This window comes from Epinephelus fuscoguttatus, linkage group LG2 (assembly GCF_011397635.1).
Source record: "Epinephelus fuscoguttatus linkage group LG2, E.fuscoguttatus.final_Chr_v1".
In the NCBI taxonomy this organism is placed as follows: Eukaryota; Metazoa; Chordata; class Actinopteri; order Perciformes; family Serranidae; genus Epinephelus; species Epinephelus fuscoguttatus.
In genome coordinates, this window is record NC_064753.1 from 9,272,633 (window position 1) to 9,294,672 (window position 22,040).

Genomic DNA, 22,040 nt, shown 5'->3' on the forward strand with positions numbered 1-22,040 from the left:
TCTGATAGGAAAGCCATTTTCGGCTTCAGTTTCCCATCTACGACAAAATAGATAACAAAACTGTAAACTGTAAAGAGGTAGTTTGGATTCATCACAGTCACACAATAACACAGACAAACTAAATGACTGGGGTAGTGGTAGATCAGCTAGCTTTTTGTCAATGAATTTCGGCCTTGTAGAAAGTGATATCACTACTACAGTTTCCATTCAGTTCTATGGTAGTACTCCTGCCTGCCTCTCCAAACTGGTGACAAGGTGATTGCAGTCTACTGCATGTAACATACTGACCATGGATCAGTAAAACTCAACCTCAAAAGATCCAAACTATTTCTTCAATTGAGCACGTTTTTTGGCAACAACGACATTTATCAGCTAATCACAAATTAGTATCGTCATGGGTCCTACCTGTCACTGTAGTAGCATGAAGGGGTCAAGCACTTTTGCATGAATGTCAAAACAAAAGGGATACAGAGGAGCGGCAGATGAAAGTGAAGGACAGTTTTTTGTGGACCTCGGAGTATCAGGATTTACAGTGTCAGCCTTAATGAGGAGAAAGTTCAGTCTCAGAGTAAGTTATTACACTCCTGTGTAATGTTCAGAACTTTGACTTAATTGCCCTTTACAGCATTCTGCATACATATCTGGTTGAAAGGGTGACTGAAACAATGCACAGACATTAATAAAGAACTGGTGGACTGTGTTTACACCAAAGACAATGATGAAAATATGACCCCTATTTGCTGCTCTGACAAAACCTGATGTGCAGTATGTTATAAATATATTAGAATACTGTCAGTAAACTAGACATAAAAGTTATTTGACCAAACATCTTAACTGTAGTGCCATTGTCTAGTGTTTAACCACATCCCAAGGTCTTTTTCTTAGGTAAAATCATAACAACTCAGCTACCTCAATTAAAACTAAGTATGGAACTATAATCCCAACAATATATATATATATATATATATATATACATACATACGTATATATATATATATATATATATAAATATATACATACATACATATATATATATATATATATATATATATATATATATATATATATATCTTTATTTCAGACTCAGGGTCCATAGTGAGACATACATGGACACAACAGCAAAATATAACACAGAATAAAAAAGAATACAGCTAAAGATATAAAAATAATATTATAAAAACAATATTATCACACTATAACATTTGACTGATGTCATTTACAAGAAGGAGCGACTGTTGAAGAATCTGCATCTGTGAAACAGCAAGGACTCTGGACAACAGACTGAATGAAAACAGTCAGCATCAGCTGTCTGAACTCCAGACCAAACCCATACTCTGCATTGACTTGGAAGGGACCAAAGATCAAGGAGGACATTCACAAGTGACACCACAGACCATTTTTGACTAGACACAGAGACAGGTGTGTGTGTGTGTGTTTCTGTAGAGTCAATCTTACCTGCCAGGCGGAGAGACCCTGAGTTGTAGATGGCCTCGTCTCGCAGCTCCCTTACGTGCACTGTGACAGAAGAGACGGCGTCTGGCCAAACTCCATCAGACACACGGACCTGGAATTGATATATGCCAGGTGGGGCATTCTCCTTGATGATCAGGAAGCCTGTTCGCTTGTTCAGGATAAAGTAACTGAGGAAAAGAAAAAGTACACAGCAGTTAAAAAAATGTACATTTAAACTCCAACATTTTAGAGCCATTGTTCCAATTCACACAAGCCAAGCCCTGTGCAGGCATAAATAATTTTAACCTATCACCCTCATGAATCAATACACAGAAAATTTTCAGCCAAAGGCCAACCTGGTGAGCGCACACAAACAAGTCACTCACTCCTTAATCCACTTTTATGCAGTGACTTAAATAGCAACCTTCCACACAACAAATTCTTGAAGAAGTATTTACTACTAATAAGCAACACTGAAGCATTCTGGAACAACTGAGGTCATTCAAGTTGCCGCCTCATGCAGCTATATCCTGGCTACTGCAGATCCCCAGAAGGCTTGATCACAAAGCTTGACCAGGGTGCAAGACTGGCTGGTGTGTTTGCAACATCCAATTTCACCACAGGTGTACCGTGCAACTGCTGCGTTGCCCAGCCTGAGTTATTTTCTTATGGCTCGGAGCCTGAGAGGGTCAAGCTGCTGAATCCATAGGACTGACTGCTGGCGTAGTACCGATTAGTCATTAGGCTATTACAGGCATCTCAGTGAGTCTGCAGAGATCAGTAGTCTCAGTTATTTGCCCATCAGGGGTCGGCATGGTAAGTGGCTGAGTGGAAATAAATGCTCAATATGACTGCATGCTTATTGTCGATTGGGCCAGAGTCAGCTGGACCCAAAACTATACAGTAAGTCATGGTTCGCTCCTTTCATATAGCAACTCATATTATCCATAGCTTTGCTGTTGGTATTCAGTGTTGGTGTCCCAGCAGGGCACGCAGGCCTCTAACAATTTAACATGAGACTAGAATTACCATCTGGCAGTTTTATGCTCTCACATACCAGTCAAGTTGCACTTACAGTTTACGTCTATGAGTGTGAGAACATGGATACTTCATACACATCTTCTCCCCGGCAGCACAGAAGATCTATACAACCAGCAACCAGATTATTATCACCAATTCAGTATTTGACCAATGTCTCCCCTTCTGTTCCTGAGATATGATGTTGAGTAATCACAAGAAAAGTGTTTCTGTAGAACATTGTTTCAGTGAATCTGACCTTTGACCTTTTGGATATAAAACAATCATCACTTCATCAGTTTTTATTGTTAGACATTTGTGTGGAATTTGTCATAATCATCATATGAATTCTTGAGTAATGACGAAAAGAGTGTTTTGTGAGGTCACCAAAGTCTAGCTGGTTTATTTTTGAGTCCAACTGGACGTTTGTGCCAAAGTTGGGGAAAGTCTCTCAAGGCCCTCTTTAGATATCACATTCACAAGAATGAGATAGATGCAAGGTCACAGTGACCTTGACCTTTGAACACCAAACTGTAATTAGTTAATTCCTAATTCAAAGTGGATGTTTGTGACAAATTTGAAGAAAATACCTCGAGCATTTTTGAGATATCGATTTCACGAGAATAGGTCGGACGGATGTCAGATAGACAACCTAAAAACATAATGCTTCCAGTTACAGCTGTCACCAGCGTGGAGGCATATAAATGATTTTCAACATGGACCCATTTTATCAGGCTCATATGGTTGGGCTCATCCTTGGTTTCGTCCAGTGTGAAAAATAATAGGATCTGCATGGTGAAAGGTGAAACTCTTAGACCTGCCTGTGGGCTATGCCTGTTTCCATAGAACCATTATTACATCACATCATTAAATAACAGTTCAGTATCACTGAGAATTGCATCCATATCACGTTTCCACACCTCCAGATTTGCCAACATTAAGTGCCAACAGAGGAAGTAGTGTGCCGTTAATGTAGTGAAGTGAAAAGTCAGGGTGGTGGATAGGATAGTCATGTAGCAAGTTTGACAATTATGAAGAATGTTGGAGTCTGCGTTACTTCATATACCTGCAGATGACATTCACATTTTTATTAACCCTAACCATGATTTTTTCCTAACCTCAACAAAGTGTTTAAGGTGCCCAACCCTCTAACTTTAACAATTTTGTAGCTGTCATGCTCCTATATTGCAGAAAGCCAGAATTTAGAAAGCATCAGCATTGGCCACAAAATAACCTTGTAATTAGGGATGTCCTGCATAAATTGGTTTGGCCCCGATCCCATTCAGACTCCTTGAATTGGAAATCTGTCGATACCAGATCCGATCTGATGCTTATATGCTACTTAAATATGCACAGTTTCTGATACAATAAAATAACAGCAGTAACCTCCTAAATCTTACAAACCCTCTTTTTGACAAGTAACTTGATCCAGAAACTGGAGTACCAGATTCAAAAACAGTAAGTTTGAAAGCTTAATTAACTGATTTGAGATTGAAAGTTAGTTATTCAGACTCCTAAAATTGATGCAATCTGCTAGAGAGAAAACATCAGTCTGCTAGTGTTGTTGCAACGACAGAAACCTTGAGTCCACTAGCAGGTATATTGAAGTGAATCAGCTTGGGACACCTTTAGTTGTCACTGAAGGAAATTTTGGGATTTTTTGTAAATGCTCTTGTCTGGTAACTGGATTGCTTAATGCAGTTTCATCATTATCTGCTTCCAAACTCAGTTCCTGCTGGCTACCACACACTTTCTGAAAACAAATCAGCAGCAAATAAACATCAGAAAACTTTGCTATACTTAATCTAATTCATTTAAAAAAATCATTAGAAAATTCATTTAAACTGCTTAAGCATACAACAAATAGCCTTCTGGATCTGGGTTTTTCTTTGGAACACAAAGTATGCTCTGCATTACCTTATACATAACATGTATCTTACATGACTGAAAAAAATCACTGATATGTATAATAGAGTGACAAAGATGTGTCTGTGTGAGCTATGTGATATAAAAGGCTTGACGTACAAGTAAGGCTCAACATCCTTTACTGATCCAATTGCCCACGGGACCTGTTCCGACTGTCCAAGATAAAGACAGACCGATACAAATACTAATTGATCCCCCTCAGCCTTTTGTTCTACTGAGTGTTTCATTCTGTCTTTTAGTGTTTACTCTGTTTTCTGCTGTAAACCAATTGCCCCCTGGGACAATAATAGAAAGTGAGCAGAGACGATGCATTAGGGAGAGAAAGGCACGGGGGAAAATGAGACTGACTAATAGGCACAAAGACATGCGAGGAAGCAATTTCACTTGGTCCTTGTCTCCGTGCTCCCCTTGTACAGTAAATGAGCTCATTCAAGTTTAATTATAGAGGAAATCCAAGGCAGAACCCTGGCAAATCAAATAATAAACCACTTGTAGAGACAAGGGCCACATTAAGTCATTTTAAAGCATATGCTGTGGTGGGGAGATTACGTCTTAGGTCTAGCACTTAATTTCAGGTTTCACTGAAAGACGATTTACTTCTCTACTAAAACAACCAATATTTCCCACTTGGTACTTCCCAATTTGCTGAAGCCTGTTTTTATTGCCACTATGTCAACTACTTACATTACTGGCCACATCAATTCCAGTCAGAGTGGGACACTTGCAATTAAACTATTCTATAAGATGCACTGATGTGCTACATCAGAATACTAATTTCATTTTTGTGCTGTTTATCTAACTAAGCTAGCTTTAACTTCTTGATCAAAACACCAAAAAATCATTAACCTAAGTACACACTCACTTTGAATAAACTCAATTGTGGCTGATTTGAAGCACTGAAATGAAAAAATATAAAGCAGACCAGATGAGTTTTGATGGTCTCCATTTTGTGAAATGGCAGTAACACAATGTGTTCTGAACTCGACTTAGGTTTGAAACACCAAGAGATGAGAGCTGTCATGAAATGTTAATGCCTCACAGTACACCCAGTCCTCTATACAGGCTGAACTTTGACTTTGACAAAGAAGGGAGGAAAGTTTGTCATTTTGAGTTGAGCTTAGTTTCAAAGATGAAGACTAAGGTGTCGTGGGGTGATGGGGTGTCACTGTATGGGATTTTTTTGGTACTTCTCTGTGTGTGCATGTGTGCGAGTGTGTAAAAGTGAAAAATGTGTCTGCTCTTTTTGGCGTCTTGAGGGGGGCATTTTCAGAAACAAGCCACAGCCTCCACATCCTATAGTGGGTAACGAGGCACAGTAGCAAACAAGGAAAAACAAGGAAAAAAGGAAAAACTAGCAATCGGCAGGAATGAGGAGGACTGGGAATTGGACAGGATTGTGGGTTAATGGAGGAAAAAGGTGGCAAAAAGATAGAAAATAATTAAAGGAGACACTACAGAATTATCTAGCTGATTTAATGAGAACAATGTAGCACACTGGGGATGCAGCTTGGGAGCTGATTACTGACCACATTGCCAACACAAAATTAGGCCTTAGTCATCAAATTGCACAAAACGTATACATAAAAGATGGAAATTATATGTTGTGATACATTAGCTACAAATGCAAAAATGGCCTTTCATGGGAGCCAGAAAAAACAATCAGTGAAAAGGAGCATTTTGCGACCGTTTTTTGAGTCAGTGTGTATTTTTTACAACTACTTGCTTGTGTGCGACACACAAATTTGCGGGTTTTTTTTGTTTTGTTTTGTTTTTTTAAACGAGGGAGCGACTCCGCCAGTGTAGGCTAGTGTGTGTGAGAAGGGGGAAAGCCCGAGAGTGAGTGATGTTAACTGCGAGGATTACATCATCTTCACTCATCAGTAGGCTCATTCAAGATGAACTGCGCTTCGCCTGTAAAGTGGACGAGAGCAGGCCGCTGCAGCAGGAGGCGGTCACAACAAGCTGCCTTCAAGTAAGAGGCTGAATCCAAATGTCCACCCTCTGGACTTTCAGACTGAGCCCTCGCAAACTTCAGGTGTACGTTATGTGACGTATTTACTGTCATCAAGTAAAGACTGCAAGCGGCTGATCGACAGCCCTCGGGACTGTTTTACTTGTTGCCGTGGAAACCTTCAACTATCACTGCTGTCATATTCACATATATTGATGAACTATTCATCTGTCCCAGCAGATATCAAGATATAAATCCCATGTATAGCCTTTTTTTTTGTGACTGAACAAAAATGTTAATAAATAACAACAACAAATTAATAAATATTCATACATCTCTATATAACAGGCTACAGCGTTTAAAAACAGAAATGTTTGTAAATAAGGTTAGGACTATAACTCAATAAATTGGGCATTACTGACATTAGAAACCTTCTTTTGTTGTTTTTCGGACATTTTTCAGCCTATTTCACTGCACAGCCTGAAAGGCCGCAATAATAAACTGTATTTTCAGTCCCTCTACAGCCTATAATTTTTATATCATTATGTGGATGAATATTAGCCTGGTGAAACCATCCTAATCTCGCAAGCTCATATTCTATTTCGCTCCGCAGATCAGTCTGGCCATGCAATCATAAAGGCGCATTCTGGCATCGGTTAAAGCTTACCAGGCCAATCACAACCATTTATTACTTTGAGGCGGGTTATTTGCAAACACGTCATCAGAATAGGAGGGACAAGGAGCTGAGTGAATGCATTTTGTAAACAACCAACGTGGCTACTGATTTTTAAACTGCGATGGTAAATGTGTTGAACGAAATGGAATGTACATTTTCTTTAAAAGCAGAACAAATGGCTGCACTGAAAGCTTTTATTGAAAAAAGTATGTGTTTGCCATCCCTCCTACGGGATTTGGTAAAAGTTTAATTTACCAACTGGCTCCACTGATCGGGAAAAAGATGGGACTCAGTGAAAACCCAGTGGCTATTGTTGTTTCTTTGCTAGTTGCTCTCATGGAGGGGCAGGTCAAGGAAGTAACCAAGCTGGGAATCACTTGCTTGCCGGTCTGATTACAGTGGCGTTGTGCTAGCCTACGTCACACATTTTGTTTACTCTGATTGGTTTTCCGTCTTTCCAATTGCGTGAAGGGGCACTTTGAGTGACAGCCGTTGATACCGCCCCTCAGGAATAGAGGAAATGTACACTCCACGTCCAGATCCATTTGCGCCAGGTTGGTTGAATATTATTTCTGCCCCGACACATAAAATAAATTAGGGCATCTATGGCAATTTAGTGTACCCATGTTTGTGTGGATAGCCTGATAAATTTGTTTGTTTAATTTTCATATTTTGCACAGTGTGGCTTTTTTATCCATTATGTGGAGAATTCAGCATGAATGGTTCAGGGAGAGTCACAATATTTACCTTGGCACATGTCCTTCAAAGACATACGTCTTGTTGTCCCAGTCATCGGGGTCAGGGGAGTAGACCTTTCCGAGCACCGTAGTTGGCATACGTCCTGAAAACAGAACGCACACCAGTTTATGAGTTTTCTGTTTTAAATGACCATTAATTCTGTGCATTTATGTTTTTAGAGCACAGATTTTACTCTGCACTGGCCCTCCATTTCTTCAGAAAAATGTTCAGGGCAAGAACAGGTCTTGCTTTACAGCATGCGCATCTCCATGTACCTGAAATTAAGTGTGCTGTGCATTATGTCTGTAATACCATGAACCTTGGAAACCATACCAATAGGCATCTCGCAAACAGACAAACAGCACCAACAACGATGAAAATAAATAAACAAAATTAAAAGCTTAAATGTTCATGTCTTAGGCTTCATTAAAAATTATCTTCCAGCAGAAGGAAATGCATAAAAGAAAATGATGTTCAGCTGCAAAGAGTATAATCATGTAGAAAGAATGGTTGGTACTTTTACCCTCTCCTAAAACTCTTCACTCTCTGAAGCATGTGGGAATAATTCTGGGTGTACCCTTGAAAACTTAAAGACAGACCTTGACATATTGAATTTAAGCATGTTATAAAGCATTCAAGGCTTTCAATGGCAAAAACTGAGAATGCTATTCTATTTTTCCCACAACTTTAGGTGTAAGAATGTGAACAAAGCATTGTATTGTGACAAACAGACAAGCAACAAGGTCTTTTATTATTGTGGGACTGATGGTTCATCTTGTAGAGTTGGTGAAATTTAAGATCGAATACCTGACTGAGGAACTAGTTGACAAAACAAGTTGTTTTGAATGCAAAATAACTTTGCCAAAATTATGTGCAGGCATTCTATGACACATTTTCTGAGATTCACTGTAGTCTGAGCCCAGATACTCTAGTATGTGGTTCGTTTGATAATCCTTATAGAAGACATGTAATAGGCTCAAGGAGAATAAACATTACAGCTGTGATTAATTGCATGTCAAATCGAGAAATGGCTTGTCTTTGTGACCCTTAGAATAGCACCATGAGAGTCATTCTGACTAACAACTGATCATGCAGACAGTGATAATGTGGTGACAGTGGGTGAATTGAGGTAGAGGTGAAAAACACTATAAAAATGGTGTGGTGTGTGGCGGTGTTCGCTAATTACTGCACACTGATTTGGCATTAATTGGCTGGTAGTGTCAGTTTCACTTACAGAGACAGAAAAACTATCTTTGAGATCAAAGTTCAAAATGTGCTCGAAAAAGTAGATGAAGACAAGTTAGAAAGTGTACCTAAGAGCTTCATCTCTTTATTAATCTTTTTCTGTTTCTTTGAACACTACATCCAAAGACAGTGAGGACACTCTCACCTCTGTGACTATTGATGAATATTTTCTTCTCCCCCGCCACATGTGCGTGATCATTTTGGTCACCGATTGTCACAGTAAGGGTGCTGGTCACTGTTTTGGCTGGATGGCCACTGTCGCTCATGATAATGGGAATGAGGAATTCTTTCTGGCGCTCACGGTCAAACGTCCTCAGAGCTGTTAGTGTCGCAGTGCCATTCAGGTTGTCCTGGATGTAGAAATCATTGCTGTGGCGAAACTCTGAGGGAACACTGAAGCGAAAGGGTGGGCCATTCTCTGGAGAGTCCCGGTCCACAGCTCGGAGGAGCGTTGATGTTTGGTTCAACCTTACTACCTAAACAAGAACGGAGAGCATGAGGGGTTGTGGCTTGCTAAGGTCATTTCAAAGACTACAACTGACAACATACACAAATATGTATTTTCTTTAACGAAAAATTACATTGTATGTTAATTATAAAACACTGATTATTAAATACCTTTTACATTTTCTCGAGAGCTATACCCGGTTACAAGACCTTCTTTCCTTCTACCAAAACAATATTGAAAAAGTGCTCCAGGTTATTGGTTAGAGCTTTTGTACAAATAAAATCCACATAAAATGAATTTTTCCTTTCCTGAAAGAGAACAGGTGCAACAGATCTATACATAGTCAAACATGTTATTTATATACCAGAAAAGAAAATCTGGAGAAAATGTTATTCTATATTGTGTATGAAGGCTTAATATAGAGAGTCAACTATGAATTATCCAGTACAGTATTAACTCCTCCTGCCTGCCTCACACTGTGGGCGAGGCACAAGAGGACCCAGTCACTGCGATTACTCTGAGCAGGATGCATGGGAATGAATTACAGCTATTTTCCTGACTGTTTGAATGAGTCACTAAATTTGTTGCTTCTTGTATTTTAGAAAGAAGGTCACTAAGGGGGTCTGAAAAAGTCGCTAATGAGGGAGTGTGACAAAGCATCTGTATTTGGCAACCTGGGAATGAGAACGGTTTGCAGCGGCTGAGTAAATAGTTGGTTAGTGTCTTTGCCACTGTGTGCATGATGTGAACCATCGTGTGGCACATGCATATAAATTTGATTGACACAGGATCGGGTATATCTGAGACTGACCAGCTAGTTACCAGTTGTGCCCACTCAAGCTGAAAATTGTCTCAGTCACCAGCTGATTAATCAGTAGATCTCTAGTTGCATGTTAATTTAAAGTCAAACTCAGTCAAACCTACCTGTGGTCCAGCCACATTCTCAAAGACTATTGGGGAGTAAGCTGCCTCAAATTCTGGTCCATTATCATTTACATCCAACAGCGGCAGCTGGACTGTGGCACTGCCTGTTAGAGGTGGAACGCCATGATCGGTTGCTATGACAACCAAGTAATGCTGTGATATCCTTTCCCGATCCAGAGGCCGGGCCACAGAAAGTACTCCGGACTGGTCAATGGTGAAGAGCCCTTCCGGATCTGAGTCCTCTGATAGGCTATAGGTGATGTCACGGTTCTGGCCTGAATCAGAGTCACTGGCCACCAAACGTGCCACACTGGTTCCCACGCTGATGTCCTCAGGGAGTGGGGCCAGAGACAGAAGGTGTGGAATAAAGACGGGCGCATGATCGTTATAGTCTTCCACCTCCACCACACAGTGCAGAAGGCTGGAGAAGTCCAGGTCTTCAACCTAAAATAGGAAGCTTATATAGTCTCACATGTCATACAAGAGCAGCAGAGACAAGATTTACATCAAAAGACATCCATCTTATCAGCCAAATACATACATATATACAAATATGATAGTAATTAATTGTAGTTTTGTCTGAACAGATTTCTGATACTCTGCAAAATCAACAGCTGGAATTTTCCACCACGTGCTACTGAAAATGAGAAAAAAAGTCAAATACAACTAATCTAAACAGCAGTGATCACCATTCTTTTTCATTATTTTACACTCTTGGCTACAAAGCAATCTCACACCATCCATACATCTGTGTGCGCAAGTGTGCTGCAGCCGCTTTTTATATCACACTATAGAATTTCTTGTTATTTTTCGACAGCTACCTCTCACTGCCACCAATGTGAAAAGTTGCCTTGTGGCACTTTAGAGTTCTTGTCTGTAGCTGACATATGACACCTTCTGTGTCTTCTGTGACTGACTTTATAGTTTTCTGCACCTTGAAATTCTTTGTCTTACGTTTTGACGGAGGCACTGACAGCTTGATTTAAGGGAATTATGATCACTGAGGAAAAACAAATAACTTTGAGATCAGTGCTCATGAAATTTCCCAAAACATGTTTTCATTTTTTCCCATCAGTTTCAGCAATTCTCAAAACTTTCCAGGAACAGGCTACATGTGCATGTTCCCAAACCAAAATCCATTTCATATTTTCAGGTACCACAGTACTATTCATCATCTGACTTCTGTCATTCTTGAATCAGACCCTGTTTCTCTGAATCCCCTTTACACATGCCACACACCTATCACAAAAGTTAAATTTAGCTCCATGAATTAGAGAGAGAAGTTCAAATAAATCAAAATAATCTTCAATAGGAGACTGTGGTTAAATAGGGCTTTAGGAACAGCTTCCACATACCTTCAGTGTGAGGTTGAACCTCTGCTCACTGTGTCGTTCATAGTCCAGACGTTTCTTAAGCCTCAGAGTGCCACGCTGCTCCTGCTTATGACTAACCATGTAGAATTTCTGTTCTTGGTCTCCAGCCACAACACTAAAGGTCAGCTGGGCATTTTCTCCAGTGTCTCTGTCCTCTGCAGCAAGCTCCAGGACCTTTGAACAAGCAACAACATCATGTAAGTGAGGCTGTCTCTCATTGGGATATTGGCGTCTTACATTTTTGTTACCTAAGTGTAGACAGTGCAGAAGCTGTTATGGCTAATGTGCTAACAAACAATGACCGAAGAACACAACCAGCAGACACTAAGCACTGATGTTTAGACGGATTCACATATTTCAGACTGGTGTGTAGTGTTGGACCAGTCTTCATTTTTCTCTGAGGTTAATGAAAGTTTCGCAAAAATTAAGACTTATTTTAGGCCGAAAAAATTAGCCACCTTAACCCAAGGCAAACTTAGAATAAAGAGCCACGTCTCCACATTAACAACTGGTGACACCCACTAACCAGTGGCAATGACAAAAAATGTGAAAATCATGACTCATGAATAGAGTTAGGTTTTTTGTTTTGTTTTGTTTGTTTTTGTTTTTTTGAAAAACGGTGCCTAACTTCAGGGCTAATCACTTGGCTTGAGTCATGAGGAGCTGAAGCAGTTTTTCACTGACAACAGCCTAACCGTACACACATGGCACTGCTATGTTTAACTTTAAACTCTCTGCTTTGGTAACCACAGCCTTACTGTCACGCATCACTGTCACAAACACACACTCTTGCTCTCTTAACCACACACTCACCATACACAATCTGGCACCGCAATGAGTCACCAAAATGTGCATTATGATTCAGTCCAGTAGGAACTGGTCATATGGGAACTGGCACCATATTGGCAGAGGTTTTGGTGCCTAGCTCTAATCATAAATTGTGGTTCCTTAACAAGGTTGTGAACTGGGTGAGTAATGAGACAGGAAAAAAGAGTTTCTACAGAGCGCTGTGAGGACATCGTTTGCGGCTTTTGCTTGCCCAAAGACACCATCCTAAGCCTGGCTGATGAGTTATCAGTAGTCCTGAGCACTGCCAGATTAGGAAGCTACAGGGTGTCTGTGTCATGTGGCCCACTTGTTCACAGTTGCAGAGGTCCTGCCAACAAACAGTTTTACAAACTTGTCTTATAATAATAATAATTTGTTTTGTTCATTTTTTTTTTTTTTTTTTTTTTTGCAGTTAGGTGGTGGCACCATATTCAGCTCAGTTTACATTAAGTTTGATGCAGTTGCTCGGTCAGATATGTTCAGTTTGAAAGAAGTCTAAATTTAACCAGAATTTACAGCAAATCAGGCCTCCTTAAGATAGTCAAGAGCAAAACAGCTTTGCGCAATGAGTGAATTTAGAAGTCTATCTGAAGTCTGACTATTAGTTTGATCTGTGCCGCAGTCAAAGTTTATCTTTATGAAACCAGACGGTTTTTCTCCTATAAAAAAGATATTTGCGTACTTATAACTTGATTTAAATACCAGTAACTAGTCTTCATTTACTCTGCCACATACAATATATGTATGACAGAGAAAGCTCAATCAATACACTAAAAAGGAATAAAGCTGCAAACAGCTGCAGAATCAGGCGCTTACATTGTGATTAAAAAGTAAAAAAAAAAAAAAAAAAAAATCAGATTAATGTGTATTCTCATTTGTTTTTTATTCAAATGATTTAAAGGGCCAGTGTGTAAAATGGGCTGAAAACAGTGACATCAGTGGTCAAATTCTAGATTGCACGGCTCACTCGCTCACCCCTCCCGTCGGGTAAATGACGGTGGCCTCGTAGGGACAAAAAGCCTTGTGCAGACACGAGTTTTTCAGGAGTAGATCTATCTAGCGACGATGTGAATATTTATTTAGAAATCTAAACCATGTTACGATATTGTAATGAATCCCTCACGAGCAGGAGACCAGAGGAGCTTTCGGGAAAAAGGCCAATTTATTTGAGCACTCCAAAAACTCCGGTAACACTCCAGGGGGTAAAAGACTCCGTCCCAAACTCTGACTCTTCTGGCGTAACACACACACTTCATACACACATACTCGTTTACCATACTGAGTGGGGACCCCCCTCCCCTCTCTGCTCCACCAACCTCCAGCCCACACACTGACTGACAGCGTAGCCTGTAAACAGAGCTCAGCTGTTTATTTAGCCTAGCAATATCTCCGGACTATAGTAGCTGCAATGGACGACTTTGAACACGATTTTGAAGAGTTTCTTGTAGCGGACACAGATCCAGAGCCATACCTGTTTGAGCTGGAGCATACAGATGAGAACCGGAGTACACTGAGCAGGTGAGAAGAGAGGCTGAATCCTCCGCTCCCATTTTGCTGCACAGAATGGGATTCGGTGCTACTGCTACCATCGTTGGGGAGATATATCATCAGGAGGAAAAGTGCCACAGAGAGTGCATCACAAGGAGTTAAGTTGCGTCTTCTTTTCCTCGCAGATGACGGTTCAGGTTCATTCTCTCCTGTTGCGTGGTAAGCGTGGTCCATTCGCAAATTTTATAACTAAGGGTTAGGGTTAGGGTTAGTTAAAAACTTTTCACTACTCTCCATTGACAAACTACTAACACTCTCTGCTGTTTCCTTCTCCTTCTTCCTTCCTTCCGCTGTCTTCGTTGGTTCATTTATACACGCGAAACGCGTTCTCTGGCTGGCTGGATTGTCTGCTCGGGCTGCCTTACATACATGGCCGCGCAAGATGGCGACCTCTCTAAAGCAAGGCCCTTGCTATATATATATATATATATATATATATATATATATATATATATATATATATATATATATATATATATATATATAAAGTATAATTATAAGGCTACGAAAACCAAAAGGAATTTAATTTTATAGCGATTATACAACTATATAAACATATTAATGGGTAGAATATTCAGATTCAGATTCAGGTTTGACAATAAACCATGCCAAATATTACACACTGGCCCTTTAAAGGACTACTTCTACTTAGATGGAAGTAGCCCCAAACATCTTTCATCCACTTTTTCCCCTTTTTTTCTTTTTTTTTTCAGTAGTTAAACAAGCGCCCTCAGTCCATTATTATTACATATTCAGCTGTTGCCATTGTTCTTATTCTTAAATTATTCTGTGTTAAAAAAATCCTGTGAACTACTTTAAAATCAGAAGTAAGATACCTTAAAAGTTTGTGTCCCAGCTGAAATATTCTACAGAGAAGTGCTACACCTGCTGTAAATAGGAAGCTTTCCTGGGTTTACGGCAGAGTGCTGAGTTGACCTCCATTGAGGTTTTACTCTGTGTGTTGTCTTTCTGGGAGATACTGGACGCTGAAGTATATCACCATCAATCACCAAATGTTTACATTGCCATCAGTAATTTAAAATAAATTAAATAATATGGTTGCTGTGGGCTAATATCTATATAAAATTGTGCTTCATTAACTTGGAAGCCTCCTCTGACCCACCTCTGCATTGGGCTCTGCATTCTCAGAGATCCTTGCCAGGCAGGAGTGGTCAGTGAATCTTGGAGCATGATCGTTCACATCCTTGATTTGGATGGTAGCAGTTCCAGTTCCTGTCATGCCTCCCCCATCTCTGGCCTCCACAACCAGGAGGTAGGACTCAACCTGCTCTCTGTCCAGACCGCCCATGGCTACAGTGATGGTCCCTGTGGTGGGGTTGATAGTGAACATTTCTGAGAAGGTAGGAACTCCTCCCACCTCGATGTTAGTGGCATCTAAACTACCCATAATCCTGTAGGAGAGCACAGCGTTCTGGCCAACAGCTGAGTCATCCAAGTCGGTGGCTGTCATTTCCATCACAGACGTCCCTACTACCGAGTTCTCTGCCACGTCTCCGTGGCAGCTGGGGGCACAGGTAAAGACAGGTGCATTGTCATTAATGTCCCACACATTGATGATGACATCAGTGAAGCCCGTCAGACCTTCGCCACCCTCGTCTGTGGCCAGGACGACAAAACGCCACACAGCACGTTCCTCGCGGTCCAGGGTCCGCTGGGCGTAGATCTTGCCTGTGACCTCATCAATTATGAATTCACTCTCTGCACCCTGGCCATGGAGAGAGTAACGCAGGGCCTCCTGGTCAGCATCCTTATCTGGGTCAGATGCTGTTACCTACAACATCAAAGGCACAGTAAGACAGAGGGGATGATGAGAGTGTAATGACGTTTTTTTTGCACTGTTTAATTATTGAAATGCTTCTGACTTGGAGTGATATCTTGACTGGAAGCACTTCACAACTACTCAGCGTAGTTATGAACTCTCCGGTAGGTAAACCTGGCAGAGATCCAACCTCCTCAACCCCAACCCCCACCTCTCCTGCCTCTCTCCCTCTGTCTGCTTCTCCTCACTCATCCTGAACACATCAACAGCAATTACACCCTAGGCAGACCAAAGATGTTTCACTTTAGCATGATAATTGCAGTGTGATGTAGAGCCAAAATTAACTTGTTCTCATCCGACTCATTCTGTTGATGTTCTGTTCTGTGCTGTTTTAAAAGAATTAGACGTGCACTTACACATGTAAAGAGACATAAGAGCACTAGGCTTACCGTGAATAACTTAAAGGGGTTAAAATGATGATTTGTCATGTTAAAAAGACATGGTTGATAATGTTGGGAAAATATTTAAAGTCAGTTATTAATTTATCTAAACTAGATGAATTTATATTTACAGATATTTAAATGTCTGTTCTATTCACTTGATTCACCACCACCATGATTACATATAAAATACATTGCTTCAGCTTCTATAGCTGCAACTGGATGAAAACTAGAATCAAGCGGTTCATTTCAAGCGACCTTTCCTTAAATCCAGCACTGCACTGATTCAGTAAGCTTTAGCACTCCATTTCCAAGTGTTATCCACTTAAAGGTGGTGGAATATTATGGTTTTGTGATGTAAACGTTGTCCTTTATCTTAGCTTTTGTTTTGGCTTTGCTGACAGACAGACAGCTAGCTAGCCACGTTAACATGAAAAGTTCCTACTGCTGACCCTGTGGTTCACTGTTTCATTAGTACTGTGCACTGTGTGTCACCTGGGTTGGTTGAAGGCTAGCTACTGACGCTGCTCGTTCGGCACTTACTGCTGGTAATGTGATCCCAGCGGTGGAAGATGTTGCTGGGGAAACATGGTGGCCAGCCTCTAGTCTGCCCCCAAGGTAGCCCCGGTCAGTAAGCAGCTTAGTTTTGAGCTGCAAAACCCCTTTGGCATTGCCAACTATATTAGCACAGCAGCTCAAAATTACTTACTTACTTATGACCCACTAGAAGTGTGGGCTGGTGTATTTTTTTCTGCAGAAACTCTGCCCTCTGCCTGCATGTTCTTATTTTCTTCTCATTTTGCTGTGGTCAGGATGTTCCTGGGTACAGTGCGCAGGTGAGGTCTGGACTTTATAAAAACATACCAGAGGCCTGTACTACGAAGCAGGATTTGAACTTAGCGAGGTAACTTCTGGGTTAAGTCAAGGTTTTCAGTACTATGAAGCTGGTTATCTTTTTACCAGAATAAATCACCGTGGCAACTTATGCAAAATAGCTAACCTGCTCCGGAGCAGGTTAACTTCAGACTATCGGATCACAGCCTGTCAACACCCTGACCTCTGACCAAACAGATCACTGAAGAAAAAAGTATCTATGAGCAAATGTCTGGAGTGACAGGTAAAAAAGAGGCGCTTATAGTGTAAATTGTTATAGGTCAGTAGAATCATTTCATTGTTGCAGGGATCTTTTTCCACTGGTTTTGAAACAGAGCTTCTGGCAAACAGACAAATCGTTTCCAATTCTAAACACATGATTTTACCACTATTTGAACTTAAGCAAAGTTTATTTCTAATCTGCAGTGATCGCTGACAGTGCTTTAACACTCTGATTCCGTCAGAGTGTTAAAGTAGCAGCACTGTAACACTCTGATTCCATCACTGCAGGTCAGAATAATGTGAGACACCTACATGATAAGAACTAGGATAAAACAGATAATATTTTATTAGTAAAATAATCCACATTCTGTTACTTGGCTACCATTATTAGGCAGATAGACCTCATCAGTGATTAATGGGGCTACTTTTACACCCTTTACTTCAGTAGCAGAAACAGTGTGGCATTACTTTAACGTGTTTTATGCAACATTTTCAGAGTTGTTTCAACATCATTCAACTAACAACTACTTTATACTAATGTCACACACACTTACATGTAATTTACGTTTGGCCAATAGTGTATTTTTCAATGATATTTTCAATGTTACCACATTTTTTTTGTATCGTTTATATCCCATGCCATTTAGGTTGTACTGCCTCACAGTCGCAGACACTTAGAGTACCTTTTTATCTTATGTCATATAAAGCAGCCTACTTCATTCATGGTTCTGATGATGTCGCTCAAAATTAACACTCCTGCCTCTTTCACATAATTGCACTCGTGGCTGGAAAGGAAAACCCAGAGTTGACTTAACTAGTTGATAATCTGCTTTGTAGTACCAGTTATCCAGACGGCTAATGTTAGGGTTGGTCAAACCAGATAATCAAAGATATCCTGGGTAACCTGACTCTCTTCATAGTACAGGTCTCAGGTAGCAGCACACATCCAAAAGAAATCTATGAATATCGCAGCCACTAGCAGAAAAAAAAAAAAAACACACAATATAAGGAGGTGAAACGTAGAGCAAAATGAGACTAAATCTGGGGTTGGTTTTCACTATTACTTTCGCTGGTGAGCAGCAACACATAATTGGCCTGTTATCCGTTGGACGTACAAGCAGGAGGTAGGGAGGCGGGGTCAAGTTTGAATGTTGTGTTTTCAAACAGTAACCGACAATTCCTTCCTAGTATACCCTTAAAGAAGCTGGGAAGAATAAGAGTATGGATGGACTTAGGGGAAAAGAAAAATGCATGATTAATAATAATACATAAATAAGTAAAAACCCAACAGGAATTGTCTAAGAAAGATTTAACTCAAGACACACTGAACAAAATGCAGGCTTTTCCATCTAGCAAATGTGACTTATGCAAAATGCTGCAAAAAACATGCAAGCCAACCACATTTCAGGTATTATAAAATGTAGATTTTGAGGTCTGCAGGTCTTGGGGGTCCAAATGATTGATTGTAAAGCTCCATTTCCCTTTAGTTACTGTTGCTCTGCCTGTCAGACTTTTTTTCACAACAGGAATATTTACTACTTGAAATGTTACATTCTTTATGAAAGCATGGGTCCTTGATTCCAGACAGAGATACACAAAAGCAGCCTCTTATTTCTAGCTGGCAACTGTCGACTGACACATACATGCATGATATTGTGTTAAAAGACTGATGCTAAAGCTTGTATTGCAGTGTTGTTCTAGTACGTACCAGTGTTACAAGAATGATAAGGAAAAAAGATCAGACTCATTTTACGATGTAACACAACACTGGTTGCTTAGCTTGCATATTTTCTGACAAACAAGACAGGTTAGATTCATGCTTCAGTGAATGGTCCATTGCATGTGATAACAGACAAGACGCTAAGTAAACAGAAGATTGCACAAGCTCTTACAAGCTCTTCCTTACAGCTTAATAATGATTGGACTTTACCTGCAACACAAATACTGGTGAGCCATCCAGCTCCTCTGTTACGCTGCCGTAGTACTCGTTAACGGTAAACACCGGAGCCTCATCATTCTTGTTAACAACGTTTACCGTCACAGTTGTGTAATCTTCCCATTTCCCATCTGAAGCCAGGACATGAAGCTTGTACCTGAGCAAAAATTTCAGCTTTGTCAGGGGCTTTCACAAAATAAACAACACTTCAGATCCAAATGAGCTTTGTGAAAACTCAACGTGTTCTTAAACACAAACTACTGAGGTGTAGTTGACTGTATTTATCAAAAGCAGAGTTAGAAGGTATAACATAGATGATGCCAGACAAAGAAATTAAGAATTAATCCAACAAGGAAAATAACACTATATACTTGAGGTAAAATCCTACAAGTATTTACCTGAGTCTAAAAGCAAACATTTGAGTCTCAAAGGATTCTTCCCCTACCTTTTGTTCTGCTCATAGTCCAGAGGCTGAGCGATAAAGATTGTGCCCACCTCTGGTTCCACATCAAACACCCCTCCTGTGTTCCCTGATGTGATCTGGTAGCGCAGCTTAGCGTTTCCACCTGCAGAACGGGACAAGATGGAAGCTAAATGATAAATGACAGTTTGTATAAATGAACCTTAGTTACTGAGAAAGCAGTGTATGGTTAGTAAGTGGGGGGAAAAAGGCTGTATCTCTTGTATTTGTACCATAATAGAGCTTCGGTGGAGAGGTTCCCTTCTAGTCTATTGCTGTCTGTTTCTGTCAATCCACCAATTTGTCTCCCTTAACTGAGATAGATAGCATCAGCCCACTTTAGGAGGTGGACTGAAATCAGATATCGAGTGTTTGGTGTCATCTGATTGTTATGAGTCTTTAAACAGCAAGCAGCCTCTGCCCTTACAAAGGTGATTACTATACACTCTGCATTAGAGGAGCATCTTTGTGAAAGGAAATCCATGAACAACTAAAAGTGTAGAGCCATGCATAGAAAAACTAAAGCCTACACATTTGTAATGCACTGGATGTTTATACCTTACGTTTTGCAGAAAATCATCTCACTAAAGTGCTTTGTTTGGTAATGCTACACAAATAGAAACCAGCAAATAAAAAACTCATGTTCAACAGACATCTTTGCCAGCAACACAGTTTGTCATCTGCTTACTAATTAGCACCCATGCTCTCAAACCACAACATCTTTTCAATTTGAGTTAGGTAGCGGTTTCAGACCAGACACGTTCCAAACACAAATATATGAGCTGATACATTTAACAGTCAAGTTTCTATAAAAATACAAAAAAAACCAAACAAACAATTAATTTAAAACAGGTGAATTACACTTCAATTGGCAAGACAACATATTAAAAGATACAGAAACTAACAAATGTCTTTCCATGTGATACAGTTAAGAAACAATAATGCATAATAGGAACTTTCATGATCTCTCAAATTACAGCCCCGTGGTTGTATGCCTCCGCCAACCAATCAAGTTGCAGTTTAAACTCATGTCTGTCCAGACTCATATGAAGCCATGACGGTAGACAACACTTCAAATGTGGATGTTGCTGCAGAGAAGCATAGTGTAAAGCATGGATGCTTCACACACATCTTCAATCTGGTAGCACAGAAGATCTACACAAGTGACACATTTTCACAGTGGAAGCCCAAGATTTTTGTAACCCATTCAGTATCTGACAAAAATGTCTTCCTCAGTTATGACGTTGAATAATGCCCGCACAAGTTTTTTTTCTGCAGATTATTATGTCATAGTGAAGTTGACCTTTGACCTTTGGGATATTGTAGAGAAAGACAACCCGAAAACATAATGTCTCTGGACCCAACTGTCACTAGTTCAGGTGCATAAAAAAATAATTTCATGCCACATTTCATAAAATTTCTGCAGATATATATTTCTCACACCACCCAAAGATTTTATACAGAGATTAACCCAAAGTTTTTAAGTAATTTGAATTATTTGTCTAAGTCATATATGTTTTTTTCATAGCAAAGTTAAGTATTAAAATCATTACAAATGATTATAAATACATTAAGAATATATTTGATACCAAAAGGAAATAAAAAAAATAAACAATGGTATGCAAAACTATGAACACTTCATAGGTAAATGGGGTAAAATGTATCAAAAAATACTTGATCCAAATGTCCTGTTTTCTGCTGCTGAGGCTGTGTCAAAAATGTAAGCAATTCTTTAGGATGGAGGATCATTTAAAAGCAAGAAAACTTGAGCAAAGTATTGAAGAGAAAAAAGAGAAAAATAATACAGATCAGTCTCCAACTAATACAAACAAAATATATGAAGCACACTTTCAGAGATTTGGGGGCCTGCAAGGTCCTGTATGTTTAAGCATATAAACACTGCATTTACAGTTACTGTTTGGCTGTGTGCAAAAGCTTCATTGTGCATAGTTTCATCACCATAGTTATCTAGAAAACAACACTGAGCTCTCTTTAGAACTGAAGATGAACTGTGTCTGTGTGTTGAATAGTCATGAATATCTCTTATGTTACAAGTGATTGAGATCCAGCAGGTCTTGTATTGCAGGTACAAATGCCACATCGAATATCTACTTATTAGCAGATGAACGGGGTGGAAATCATATTTATAGTGTTTATATTGACACAGAGTTATACAGAGATTCATATAAGTACCATTCACATG

At 39.9% G+C, this 22,040-nt stretch overlaps 1 protein-coding gene across 1 annotated transcript in view; it reads right to left on the reverse strand.

Annotated features, from left to right (window-relative positions):
* The window catches only part of si:ch211-186j3.6 (neural-cadherin), a 434,762-nt gene that overhangs the window by 175,255 nt on the left and 237,467 nt on the right, over nt 1-22,040 (reverse strand). The window contains exons 19-26 of the mRNA XM_049561145.1: nt 19,823-19,943; nt 19,372-19,534; nt 15,250-15,918; nt 11,733-11,924; nt 10,374-10,821; nt 9,151-9,477; nt 7,770-7,863; nt 1,456-1,640 (exon numbers count right to left, since the gene is read on the reverse strand). Coding sequence (XP_049417102.1) covers nt 1,456-1,640; nt 7,770-7,863; nt 9,151-9,477; nt 10,374-10,821; nt 11,733-11,924; nt 15,250-15,918; nt 19,372-19,534; nt 19,823-19,943 — 2,199 coding nt within the window. The remainder of the gene's footprint in view (nt 1-1,455; nt 1,641-7,769; nt 7,864-9,150; nt 9,478-10,373; nt 10,822-11,732; nt 11,925-15,249; nt 15,919-19,371; nt 19,535-19,822; nt 19,944-22,040) is intronic.